This window comes from Drosophila nasuta, chromosome 2R, assembly GCF_023558535.2.
Source record: "Drosophila nasuta strain 15112-1781.00 chromosome 2R, ASM2355853v1, whole genome shotgun sequence".
NCBI lineage: Eukaryota > Metazoa > Arthropoda > Insecta > Diptera > Drosophilidae > Drosophila > Drosophila nasuta.
The window spans coordinates 13,099,500-13,112,949 of NC_083456.1; the positions used below are offsets into that span (position 1 = coordinate 13,099,500).

The following is a 13,450-nucleotide window of genomic DNA, read 5'->3' on the forward strand; positions in this document are numbered from 1 at the left end:
CGAAAATTTGAATTGCCGAAAACATTGATGGAAAACTTTGGTTTTTGTCTTGGAAGTGCATTTTAGAGGTCATAAGCATAATGTTTGTCCTCTAAAAATATTCCAGTGATTATAATGTTACCAAATATGATTCAATTTCAGTAAGAAGTCAGGACAGGAAAATAAAGAAATGCATAAATTTCGGCGACTTATAATTCCACACTGGCACAATTGAGGTAAATTTTATACTACACGTTCTTTTATAGACATACATATCTAAATTTGTTTCTAATTTGTGTGCATTGGTCTCTACTTAAGTGCACGACAGGCAACTAACTAAAATAATCTGGTCCAAATACATCTCAATCTGTAGAAATTTTGTCTAGAGTTTGGATTGAATATTTCCCAAATTATTCAAAACACTTAGTTGACAAGACGGAATTAAAACTGTCCTGACCAGAGGAACACAGCAAACAGAACAACTGCCAATGATTTCAGTATAGCCTTCAAAGCAGCTTCTCACTTCTCGACCTCATCCCATCCGGGAGCGACTCCTCGCAATATTTTGATATTTTCCAATGTCAAGACCAATACCTTGGAATAAAGCAATAGTGGATGATGCTCAAGTACAAATACAGGAAAGCAACCTCCGATACAACCTCAAATATAGTAAGCTGTGAAACAATCGTTGAGTCCTTAATTGATTTTAGTTGGAGCTCCCAAGAAACATATAAAGATCATTTCATTTCTAATACAATTAATTTATTTAAAGTGTAAAAACATTTTTTAATTGGAATGCAATATATAAAAATTTTTCTTCTTTTACCCAAAGAAATAATTCATTAACGGTTCTTAACTTTATTCCGGATAGATGCATCTGCCATTCTCACACCATGTACATACATATGTATGTTAATAGTATTTGATTTACTGTAATTGTTTGGTAAACTGAAAGCTTTCAAGCTATAAAAAAGACAATAGATTGATTTCTATGCAATAGATTGATTTCTACTGCAAAGATTTCAGTATAGCCTTTAAAGCAGCTGCACTCTTCTCGACCTCATCCCATCCGGGAGCGACTTTTCTGCCATTCTCGAACCACCTCGCAATATTTTTGTATTTGCCAATGTCCAGACCAATAGCTTGGAATGAAGCAATGGTGGAGAAGATGGAAATGTCAGCAACGGTGAGAGAATCACCAGCCAGGTACTTTTTGCCATCCAAAAAGCTTTCAAGGAAATTTAGGACCTCTTCTACCTTCTTGAATAGCTCAGGATCAAGAGGCTTCTTGTAGAACTGTGGGTGGTAATAATCTGAAAGAGCCGGGTAAAGCGTCGCCACGTCAAAGTAGAGGCGTTGATTTATAACACCTCGTTTCTTAGGGTCCTTGGGGTAAAGAGAATCGTCCTTTCCATACTGCTCAATCAGATAGGTGAGAATGGCACGTGATTCCCACAAAACGTATCCGTTGTCGACGATCGTAGGTATAGTGTGCTGAGGATTGATTTTCACAAACTCGGGCTTTAGATGCTCCTTCGCGGCGACGCTGACCTCAATTTTATTGAATTCCAGACCAAGAGCCTTGCCAAGTGAAAGGAGGGCACCAGTCGAAGCGGAATAAGTTGAATAATAAAGATCCATTGTGACGGTATAGCAAGTTGAAAGTTAACTATTGCAGTTGTGAAGGGAAATTCTTTTTATATGCTTTTTGTTTTACTGATAAGGTCAGCGCGTTTGTTATCTCAATATCGTTTCGACCCATTGGTGTGAGTTTATGACTGGCACATATGTATGTATGTACTAATACGTAAGTGAAGCCGGTGCATTTCTGAAATATCATCATCGTAATCATTTATTCCAATTTTATCATTTTGAACATTTTTTCTAGAATGATCAAAGCTAATTAAAGATTTATTGAACAGCTTTACTGCGTGCTCAAATATAATGTGGTATCAATCATAGCAATAAAGTACTTTAATCCATATTCGAACTCATCATTCAATAAAGTTAGATTTATCGACAGCCAGCAGATAATTTTTATCGAGTAGAGAGTTATAGACAAGTTACTTTTTCTTGATAGCTCAAGATCTGCGAAGTTTTTTTCTGAAGAACTTAGTTTAATAAATTCTAAGAATGAACTCTACTATAAATGTCTGTGAATTAAGGAGCAAGTACAAAGAATAAAGTGTCGTCAAAAATAAAAGTTAAAGCTCAACAATTCAGAGTGAATTGATATTTGCGATTGGAAAAATTTAATTTAAAGGAGTAGGCTGCATAGGCGATAGTAGTGTCCACCTTACAACATCCGTTCAAGATTTCGACCGTAACGCCGCACAGTGCGGCAGGACTCACTGAAGAAGCGATTTTCCTCGCGACTGTGCCCAAGTGTAGCAATTTACAAAAAAAAAAAAATTAAAAATGCACTTTCGATATAACGATCAAACCACTGCCTACTTAATGGCTAATGTTTCTAAGGACTAACAATCGTCTAGAAATCTTAGACGCTTTAGTTGAGTTAAACGGCTTGTAGTTGGACCACCCAAAAAGAATTAAAAATCTTTTTATTTCTAAGCAATGATAATAATCTTATTAACCGAATAGTACCATGCTAGTAGCTTAGTAAACATTTAAGTCAAATAAAAAACGGTTGTTTTATAATAGCAATGACATTTTTATTTCTTGAATGTTACAATTAACTCTGCTGTACAACCTTTAGTATAGCCTTCACAGCGGATGCACTGTTTTCGATTTCATCCCATCCGGGAGCCACCTTACTGCCATTCTTGTACCACTTCTCAATATTGTTGTATTTGGTAATGTCCAGACCAATTGCTTGGAATGAAGCAATAGTGGAGAAGATGGAAATGTCAGCAACGGTGAGAGAATCACCAGCTAGATACTGTTTGCCATCCAAGAAACTTTCAAGAAAATTTAGAGCCTCTTCCACCTTCTTGTATAGCTCAGGATTAAAAGGCTGCTTTCGGAATTGTACGTGATAATAATCGGCGAGAGCCGGGTAAAGCGTTGCCAAATCAAAGTAGAGTCGTTGATTCACAACACCACGTTTCCTAGCATCCTTGGGGTAAAGCGAATCATTCCTTCCATATTTATCAATTAGATAGGTAATAATGGCACGAGATTCCCACAGAACGTATCCGTTGTCGACGATAGTAGGAATGGTGTGCTGAGGATTGATCTTCACAAACTCGGGCTTTAAATGCTCGTTCGCGTGAACGTTGACCTCAATTTTTTTAAATTCCAGACCAAGGACCTTGCCAACTAAAAGGAGGGCACCAGTCGACGCGGAGTAAGGCGAATAATAAAGATCCATTGTAATGGTATAGCAAGTTGAAAGTTAACTGTTGCAATTGTGAAGGGAAATTCTTTTTATATGCTTTTTGTTTTACTGATAAGGTCAGCAATTTTATTATCTCTCAATATCGTGTCAACCCATGCTAGAGGGGTTATGACTGCCACTTGTGTATGTTTGTATGTTCAGATTGTGTATTTCTGAAATATCATCATCATAATAACTCACCACGGTTTTATCACCATTAAAAAAATGTCTGGAACAATCGGGGCTAAAGAAAGAGAAGCACTATACATTGTGCACTCAAGTAAAGTAATCATATCAACAAATAGCTATAATCCATCCAAGAATTCAGCAATGATTGTAGTAAAAACTTCCCCTTATTGTTTTGAAAATTACCGCACTAAAAATGTAATCAACAATTGTCGCACTTTGAATTTATCGACAGTCAGTAGCTAATAGTTATCGATATTTCCATGCAACAAATCCAGGGCTGATGAAAAGTTGTTGAATGATAGTTGTAAGCTTCAAATTTCCCGACTTTTTCCTTAAAGAGCTTTTTTGTTCAATTATAACCCAATTTAAATTTGAAATAGTGGGAGATTCCATGCTAGCGGATTAAAGTCAATTAGTCCACATTTTTTATTTTCTTTAATTTTTATAAACCAAGCCATATTTTTGTTTTCATTATTATTTATTTGTAACTAATTACTTAAATATATTTGCATATGTACATAAGTATATTAATAATATATTTACGCATATAGGGGTAAAAAGTTTTAAGTGTAATTTGGGGAAAACAGGGAAGAAAAAAAGAGCGACATTTTAGAAATTCAACTAGTAAAGAGACCTGAAAGAGACTGAGAGCATCAGAACAAACTCATCTTTCATGCACCCTGTCAGTGAACGATGAAGCCAGTTATGCATCTGTTCACCTAGCCATCGATTAACCCGCTCGAGACTATCAAATGTGTTTCATTCCACACCTATTTCAATCCATCGCAAAATGTTATGCCCAAGTCGCTCAATTACTAAAGCATAGAAATCTTAAACTTCGCTTATAGGTGATGTAGTGTAATTCAAAATCGTTTAATTTATTAAAACAATTAAATACTTTATTTAAATAGTAGTACAATAGATATATTGAGTTTTACTTCAATGATTGCACGAACGTCTTCAAATCAGCCAAAACTTTCTCGACTTCATTCCATCCGGGAGCAACTTTAGTACCATTCTCGTACCACTTCACAATATTGTTGTATTTACCAATGTCAAGACCAAATGCTTTGAACGAAGAAATGGTGGACAAGATGACAATGTCGGCTACGGTGAGAGAATCTCCTGCCACATATTGGTTGCCGTCCAAGAAAGTATCAAGGAAGTTTAAGGCCTCTTCCACCTTCTTGAATAGCTCTGGATCAAGAGGTTTCTTATAGAACAATGGATAGTAATAATCTGCAAGAGCCTTGAAGAGTGTTCCCAGATCAAAATAAAGGCGTTGATTCACAAGGGCACGCTTCTTGGGGTCCTTGGGGTAAAGGGAATCATTCCTTGCATACTTTTCAATCAGATAGGTTAGAATGGCGCGAGACTCCCACAGAGAGAATCCGTTGTCGACGAGAGTAGGAATTGTGTGCTGAGGATTAAGCTTCAAAAATCCTGGTCGTAGATGCTCCCCCGCGGCAAGGTTGACCACAATTTTATTGAATTGCAGACCAAGTGCCTTGCCTACAATAAGAATGGCACCAGTCGTTGCGGAATAGGGCGAATAATACAGATCCATTCTGATGCCGGGAGTTGAAAGATAACTAACGTGGTACTATAGAAAAATTGGCCTTTTATACCTTTTGTTTGACTGATTAGGTTTGCGATTTTGTTATCACTCAATAGCTTGTTCATAAAAAGTAGTGGGACAACGATAGGCACATTCAGATGTTTGTTATGATTGTGTATTTTCGGCACATCATCATTACAATGCATGAGGAATACCATTCAGATGATACTACTATTTTCAAGTGACTCACTACGGTTTCTTCGCTATTTTTTGTGCCAAGAAACACACTACTCGAGAGTGCTGAACTTCAAAATACCCTACGGCCCTTAACTTAAAATCATAAGCATTAAACATACTCGTATTGCAAATGTTTGGTGTTTAAGAAATTTGGCTTCCATGCATGTTATGTATGTATGTTTATTATGTTTACCAAATTATACATCATTGTATGAAAAGCTTTTTAAAGTATATGAAATTTGCATAAAAAATACGATTAGTTCTGAATTTTTGTGAGTTTCGGTCGATGGCAATAAACTTGATTTTCGTAGTACATAGTATATGTTACTATCATGTGATTTGATATATCAACTGTTAAATATTCTAAGGTGCTTTAACACATACTACTCACGAACTTATCAATGAATACTGAAAATCTACCGTTAATCTAATCTAATCTAATCTAATTTCAATGTCTGTCTCCAAACAGCTTTAAAGTTTTCTAGAGCTTTTTGTATTACATGTTTACCAACACTTTGTTGTGCCTAACCTATCCCAACATACGTTATTTGTAAAAGCTTTTACGATTGAATATGGGTAGTTTGAACACTTGTTTAATTTAAATTGAGACATACATTACACACATTTATTATGTTAACAAATTTATCTAAGTAGATCGAGAACTGTCATCCTTATAAAAAAGGGGCTAAAAGCTCATCTACTACCTAATTACAGCAATGACGATCTTACCGTGGTGGTGCTGGAGAGCCGTGAGGGATGTTTGCTGCTGGCATCTTGCTAGCCCACGACATGCCGGCTCCACCTGACGAGCTGCGGAGGCTGGTGGACATGGTCTGCTCCTCCAAAAAAATCTTATAATCGGAACTGATGTGTGCCTCTACTGACAAAAACTTAACCTATTTGGTCATGCAGCTTTCAAGAAAAGACTGCAGGCTAATGCTAGGCATTTTAACCGGTCACTGTCTGTCGGCTGTCCATGCTGTAAAGCTGGGTATCACGAACAGTGATCAGTGCAGGAAATGCAACGAGCCCGGGGTTAAGGAAACACTCGAGCATCTTCTCTGTAGATGCCCAGCGTTATCCCGACTCCGGTTGAAATACCTTAATTCGCCGTGCCACAACGATCTTCGGGACGTTTCACGGCTACCTCCTAGGATGCTGCTGGCTTTTGCCAAAAATGCGTCCATACTGCGCGATTTCTGAGACGTAGATAAGCTACCGGTACAGCTACGGACCTCCACTGGTCTATGCTTTGCCCCGTACAGGGTCAGCCGGTCCCACCTAACCTAACCTATCTAGAAAAATAAAAGCTGGACCTTCACAACAACAATCAAACATCTACTAACTTACGATTAATTACCAAAGTTACCAAGAATCCGGCGTATACTTTTTTCTCCCAAAAAACAATTCAAATATACTTTTTTAAATTGCAGTTCATTACTTTATTTGGAGAGAGCACTAGTTGAAATACACATTTCTAATATTCATTGTTCAGATAGATATTATCCAAAATTGTTAATTAAATATTTGCAGGTTGTCAAGAATTGCATAATTTTAAGAGAGACAAATTTTACTTCAATGTTTCCAGAAATTCCGACAGCTTATCCACAGTCTTTTCCACTTCATCCCATCCAGGTGCTACTCTTTTACCATTCACATACCATCTTTCAACATTTATGTATTTGCTCAAGTCAATGTTAACAACTCTGAAATTGGCAATGTTTGCAAGCAAAACAATATCGGCAACAGTGAGGGAATCACCTGCCACATATTTTTGACCCTCCAGGAAAATGTTGAGGAAACTCAAGGCCTCTTCCACTTTCTTGAATAGCTCAGGATCAGCTGGTTGCTGTTGGATCTGAGGATAGTAGTAGTCTGCGAATGTTTTGAAAAGGGTTCCCAAATCAAAGTAGAGACGTTGATTTACAAGAGCACGTTTCTTAGGATCCTTCGGGTAAAGAGAATCATCCTTTGCGTACTTCTCAACCAGATAGGTGATAATGGCTCGAGATTCCCAAACAACGAATCCGTTGTCGTTGAGAGTGGGAATGGTGTGCTGAGGATTGAGCTTCACGAATTCCGGCTTCAGTTGTTCCTGTTGGCGGACATTGACCACAATTTTGTTAAATTCGAGGCCAAGAGCCTTCCCAGTCATAAGAATGGCAGTACTCAAGGAGGAGTAGGGTGAATAATAAAAATCCATGTTTATTGTGATTGGTTTGCGAGCCGAACGATTTCTAATTTTGGTTCTGAAAAAATGTGTACTTTTATACTTTTCGCTACACAGATAAGGCTTATTTTATCAGGCTAATTAATACATATGATAATGCCATGGGTGATAATTTTTTCACGTTTTTGTGAGTGAACATTTCATAATAATTCGAAACCAAATATAATTATGCATTACGCACAACTTTAATTAAGTTTATGAGCGACCCTCGATTATATTTGAAAGACTTCTTTGAATTTACGACTCTGCTAAAAGCAGTAATAAAATATTTTAAATTTGTTTTATTGTTGTTAGTGATAAGAAAGAACAACAACTTCTCAAGAGAATCTTCATAATCTGACCATCATCATAACGCGGACACCATTTTAATTACCTGTAATTACGATTCACGAATTCTAAGAAAAGATCACGCTTGGGCACTCACTATTTCACAACTGAATACAAATGAGTTACGTTTAGAGTTCTAAGCTTAGATAGATCCACACTAAATAGAAGTATTTCATACGACACGTAGCTAATCGATTTATCGATAACCATTTCGAACGCGGTAGCTACCAACCCGTTTCAAGGTATTTTAGTGTGGTATATACCAATTTTTGGAAAAAGCTTAGCGCAAAAATTCAAAAAGTTGTTAATAACAACGATCAAAGCAATTGACATCACTTCACAGATCGTTTCGGCGAGAGACATCCCTTGCTATAGACATCCCTTGAAGTTGTTTCTTAAAGAAAAGAAACTCTTGTTAACAAAGTTTAAGGATACATGAATAAATAAAATACTAGTTTGTTTATATAGTATGTTGCCTTTTTATTTTTAAATTTCTATGGGCTCTTTATACAGATTGATCTCTTCCATTATCTCACATTTAAACTCTTCGCAGGCTAAATTCAGGTCTTTTGAACTTCGAGAGTTATTTCTGTAATCGTATGATATAAGCTTTCTTTTAGTTAAGGTTCATGGTTAGGAAAAATTTAAAAAATTAGTTTAGACTAAAGGGACAGATACATAGGAATTAAATACAAAGGTTCGAAACACAAAATGGGAATATGCGGTAGAGTTTAGATCCGAGACCGTGTACTGCTGGATGTACAATAACTGATGAGAGCTGCCAAGCTAGTTGGATCAAATTCGCTGAATCCAAGTCATCATTAAAATACCGATGAAGCCATAATCGTTTGATGAATTTTACTTCAACGATTCCACCAATGTCTTCAAATCAGCCAAAACATTTTCGACCTCATTCCATCCGGGAGCACGCTTAGTACCCCTCTCGTACCACTTCACAATATTGTTGTATTTGCTAATGTCCAGCCCAAATGCTTTGAACGAAGAAATCGTTGACAGGATAACAATGTCAGCGACGGTGTGGGAATCTCCTGCCACATACTGCTTGCCATCCAAGAAAGTGTCAAGGAAGTTTAAGGCCTCTTCCACCTTCTTGAATAACTCTGCATCAAGAGGCTTCTTATAGAACAATGGATAGTAATAATCTGCAAGAGCCTTGAAGAGAGTTCCCAAATCGAAGTAAAGGCGTTGATTCACAAGGGCACGTTTCTGAGGATCCTTGGGGTAAAGAGAATCATCCTTTCCGTACTTCTCGATCAGATAGGTGAGAATGGCACGAGATTCCCATAGAGAGAATCCGTTGTCGACGAACGTAGGAATCGTGTGTTGAGGATTGAGCTTTAGGAATTCTGGTGTTAGATGCTCCTTTGCGCCTAGGTTAACCTGAATCTTATTGAATTGTAGACCAAGAGCCTTTTCAACTACAAGGATGGCACCGGTCGATGCAGAATAAGGCGAATAGTAAAGATCCATTGTGATAGTAGAGAGAGTTGAAAGATAACTAATACGGTTCTATGGAGAAATGTAGCTTATATACTATTTCTTCTACTAAATTAATCAGCGTTTTTTTATCTCTTGATTGCGGGATCATAAGGTTTAATGACTGGCACATCTATTTGTTTGTTATGATTGTGAATTTTTGGAAAATCATCATTATAATGTATGAGGAATTCCATTTTAAAATGATACTAATATTTCACAATTACTCAACGCTGGCATAACAAGTAACAAGTAGAAATGGATTACTTGAAATCTTAGACTACGAAATACCTCGTGCCCATTGGCTTGCAATCGCACTTGTCACACATAACACTTATGCACTCATACATAGACATCAAAAAAATAAATATTTTCAAAATGTAGTAGTGTTAATGTAGTTGTTTTCCAATTTATTTAAAGATGATATTTTAGGAAATAGCTATGTTATATATCATTAAATTCCATCCTAAACTTAATTTTAATAATGATAAGTTCTGGGAACTATTTAGATATGGTGTGCCTGGCTCATGCACGCACTATGTAGATGACGAAAAAATCACCACGCCAAATCTACTTTGCTTGTGATACTGATCTAGAATACATACATATATACATATGTGTGCAGTTTCTATATAATACCCTACTAACCTACATGTGACAGGTATAAAAGTGTTTCTCGTAATTGTGTACAAATGATATATACTTATCAGAGCACTAAAGTATTCTATATATACACGAACTGATTTCTGAATTTAGGTAAAGATACCATTTTAATCTAGTTTTCAAGCTTTTTACTATGAATGGTTCATTACGAAAAACTTTAAGTTTAAGTTTCAAATTATTCGAGCTTTTAACGATTAACAAAAGTAAGAATTTAAATATTGCTATCTTGCTGAAACTGTGATTAAAATCGTCAGTATTTCTCTCATTTTTATAAATGTGTGCTTGAACTTCTAGAATATATACAAATATATTATATAACATATAAAAATATCTAATTATGAATGCAAGTAATATTTATTTATTATAATATTTAAAGAATTGTACAATCAATCGGTTGAATTTTCCTGAAATGATTTAAACAACGCCTTCAAATTAGCCGCACCCTCTTCGACCTCATTCCATGCAGGAGCAACATTGCCGGCATTCTCGTACCAGTTTACAACATTCTCATGGTTACTAATATCAAGGCCAAGAGCTTGGAATGATGAAATAGTGGAGAGGCTGACAATGTCAGCAACGGTGAATGAATCACCTGTCAAGTATTGTTTACCCTCTAAGAATTTGTCAAGGAAATTCAGAGCCTCTTCCACCTTTTTGAATAGCTCAGGATCACCTGGTTGACTTTGGAACTGTGGATAATAATACTCTGCGAGAGCCTTGAAGAGTGTTCCCAAATCGAAATATAATCGTTGATTCACAACAGCACGTTTCTGAGGATCCTTAGGATAAAGGGAATCATCCTTTCCGTACTTCTCAACCAGATAGGTGATAATGGCGCGAGTCTCCCACAGTGCGAATCCGTTGTCGACGATAGTTGGTATAGTGTGCTGAGGATTGAGCTTTAAAAATTCTGGCGTTAGATTCTCCTTCGCAGCAAGATTGATCTGAATTTTGTTGAATTCCAGACCAAGAGCAGCGGCGATCATAAGGATAGCACCTGTCGTTGGAGAATAAGGTGAATAATAAAGATCCATCCTGACGGTAGTGAGTGTTGATAGGTAACTATTGAGGTTCTGCACAGATATTGTGTTTATATAGTTTTTGCATTGGTGATTAGGTCAAGGCGTTTGTTTTCTATCAGTATAGTAGAGGGATATAGACACGTAATTCTTTTTGTTATGATTGTGTATTGTATTTCTGAAATATCATCATTACCACACATGAGGAATACAATTTTTAAATGGTGGTCCTATTTCATAATTACTTCGTACAGTTCTCTCGCTATTTAACAAATGGTTTGATAACGTTAGCAGCTTAACAAATTGAAGAACAAATATATATTGTCCTCCCACGCACTACTATCGGATAAGATAAGTCCTCTTATCCTTTAATGTTTACCAAACTGACGCCAAGTAATCCGATTCCTATTATTTTCAAAATTATGCACATGTACATACTATATGTGCGCAGAATGCATTTGTGTAAATTCTATCTTGATACTCACTATTCGCTGGGTAGAAAGGAATTATTAACAGACACAAGGAAGCATTTCAGATCACAAGAAGTGTACTAAATGTATTTTTCGCCATCTTTAAGAACCTATAACGTATATTTTTGAAACATTTTCTGCTTATGACGCTTTTCATATAAATGTTTCACATTATGGAAATTTGCAGTCAAAGCTCCTTCGACCGTTGCTTACTTACTTCTTTCGTTGAAGTGAGAGTCGAATGAAGACTCGCTTAGTTAACCGACCTCAAACAGCATGTGAAGATGTGGTTTTTAGGAATCCCCTATAGGCCTTACTCACATAATCTAGTTTATTTCTGTTTAATGGACAAAGTGAAGAAAATATTATAGGCTGACATAGAAGAATACACACGTTAGTTGATCGTCTTATAGTTTGAACTTCCAATAATATTGTTAAAAAAATTTAAAAATCAATCGATTCATTTTTAGAGGGTTTAGAGTGTTTGTTGACTTTAATAATTCGAGGAATCAGAGTTTCCATGGTCGTTTTGATCTCATTCTAGCGACAAGCAACTACATATATGTAGTATATATACTAACATTGTCGTACCATCTCATACTTACAATCGTTAAATCGGCAAAAGTAAACGTATCATCTGCCACAAAATAAAAAGAGTGGTGAAAATTCAAAATTATTATACCCAACTTTATTAAATATAAGTTTTTTTTTTATTTGCAATTAAATAATTTATTTAAGGACTAGTACAATGGGTATACAGAGTTTTACTTCAGTGATTCCACCAATTTCTTCAAAGCAACCACAGTATTCTCGATCTCATCCCAAGCAGGAGTCACTTTGCTACCATTCTCGTACCACTTGGCAACATTGCTGTATTTGCTAATGTCTAGACCGACGGCTTGGAATGAAGCAAGGGTGGAGAGGATGGCAATATCAGCAACGGTGAGAGAATCACCTGCCAGGTACTGTTGGCCATTCAAGAAACTATTGAGAAAACTTAGGGCCTCCTCTACCTTCTTGAATAGCTCGGGATCAGCTTCTTTCTTTTGGAACTGTGGGTAGTAATACTCTGCGAGAGCCTTGGAGAGTGTTCCCAAATCAAAGTAGAGGCGTTGATTCACAACAGCACGTTTTTGAGGGTCCTTAGGATAAAGGGAATCATCCTTTGCATACTTCTCGATCAGATAGGTGAGAATGGCACGAGATTCCCACAGAGAGAATCCGTTGTCGACGATTGTAGGAATGGTGTGCTGAGGATTCAGTTTCACAAATTCGGGCTTTAGCTGTTCCTTCGCCTGGGTATTGACCTGAATTTTATTAAACTCCACACCAAAAACCTTGCCAAGTAAAAGAATGGCCCCAGTCGATGAAGCGTAAGGCGAATAATAAAGATCCATTGTGATGGTGTTGCAAGTTGAAAAATAACTACTTCGGTTCTGTAGGGAACTACGGTTTATATACCTTTCGCTTCACTGATAAGGTGTGTTCGTTTGTTATCTTCTAAATACACTTGTATGTCATTAGGGGGTAATGACTGGCACATATAGTAGGTTTGTTATGATTGTGAGTTTTTGAAATATCATCATTAGAATACATTAAGAATATATTGACTATGCTAGTAGTATTTCATAATTATTTACCGTAGTTTCGACGCTATAAAATAATTCTAGAAGGTTCAACCTAAATAAATGCGTGTTCAATATATTTTGGACCCACATATGTATTTATATTTATCAGACCACCAATCAACTCTAATCTAGTAAAGATCATTAATGCATGCAGGTATCCATATATACACTGTTTTATCTAAGTCTATTTTAAGGTATTATACAGAGCGCCTTAATAAATCTTCAGTTTAGAAACAGTTATGTTATTATTTTTAGAATTTACATACGAAAAATGAATATACTAGATTTTATTTCCAATTTAGTGAATATATTTTTA

General features: G+C 36.3%; 7 protein-coding genes across 7 annotated transcripts; all 7 read right to left on the reverse strand.

The window, feature by feature from the left end:
• Positions 1-838: 838 nt before the first annotated feature.
• LOC132784888 (glutathione S-transferase 1-1-like) lies at positions 839-1,638 on the reverse strand. Its single transcript, XM_060790780.1, has one exon. The coding sequence runs from the start codon at positions 1,618-1,620 to the stop codon at positions 988-990; it is 633 nt and encodes a 210-aa protein (XP_060646763.1). The 5' UTR covers positions 1,621-1,638; the 3' UTR covers positions 839-987.
• Positions 1,639-2,644: 1,006 nt separating this feature from the next.
• Positions 2,645-3,319, reverse strand: LOC132785879 (glutathione S-transferase 1-1-like). The gene has a single exon (XM_060792180.1). The coding sequence runs from the start codon at positions 3,308-3,310 to the stop codon at positions 2,672-2,674; it is 639 nt and encodes a 212-aa protein (XP_060648163.1). The 5' UTR covers positions 3,311-3,319; the 3' UTR covers positions 2,645-2,671.
• Positions 3,320-4,357: 1,038 nt separating this feature from the next.
• Positions 4,358-5,087, reverse strand: LOC132784754 (glutathione S-transferase 1-1-like). The gene has a single exon (XM_060790583.1). The coding sequence runs from the start codon at positions 5,070-5,072 to the stop codon at positions 4,440-4,442; it is 633 nt and encodes a 210-aa protein (XP_060646566.1). The 5' UTR covers positions 5,073-5,087; the 3' UTR covers positions 4,358-4,439.
• A 1,636-nt stretch (positions 5,088-6,723) lies between these two features.
• Positions 6,724-8,007, reverse strand: LOC132786585 (glutathione S-transferase 1-1-like). Its single transcript, XM_060793147.1, has 2 exons — positions 7,904-8,007; positions 6,724-7,549 (listed from the first exon to the last, which is right to left on the reverse strand). Exon 2 carries the CDS (start codon positions 7,501-7,503, stop codon positions 6,871-6,873), a length of 633 nt encoding a protein of 210 aa, XP_060649130.1. The 5' UTR covers positions 7,504-7,549; positions 7,904-8,007; the 3' UTR covers positions 6,724-6,870.
• Positions 8,008-8,331: 324 nt separating this feature from the next.
• On the reverse strand, positions 8,332-9,364 carry LOC132786547 (glutathione S-transferase D4-like). The gene has a single exon (XM_060793096.1). It carries the CDS (start codon positions 9,346-9,348, stop codon positions 8,716-8,718), a length of 633 nt encoding a protein of 210 aa, XP_060649079.1. The 5' UTR covers positions 9,349-9,364; the 3' UTR covers positions 8,332-8,715.
• Positions 9,365-10,403: 1,039 nt separating this feature from the next.
• Positions 10,404-11,051, reverse strand: LOC132784182 (glutathione S-transferase 1-1-like). The gene has a single exon (XM_060789611.1). It carries the CDS (start codon positions 11,049-11,051, stop codon positions 10,404-10,406), a length of 648 nt encoding a protein of 215 aa, XP_060645594.1.
• A 1,141-nt stretch (positions 11,052-12,192) lies between these two features.
• On the reverse strand, positions 12,193-12,940 carry LOC132786300 (glutathione S-transferase 1-1-like). The gene has a single exon (XM_060792796.1). The coding sequence runs from the start codon at positions 12,901-12,903 to the stop codon at positions 12,271-12,273; it is 633 nt and encodes a 210-aa protein (XP_060648779.1). The 5' UTR covers positions 12,904-12,940; the 3' UTR covers positions 12,193-12,270.
• Between the last annotated feature and the right edge of the window lie 510 nt (positions 12,941-13,450).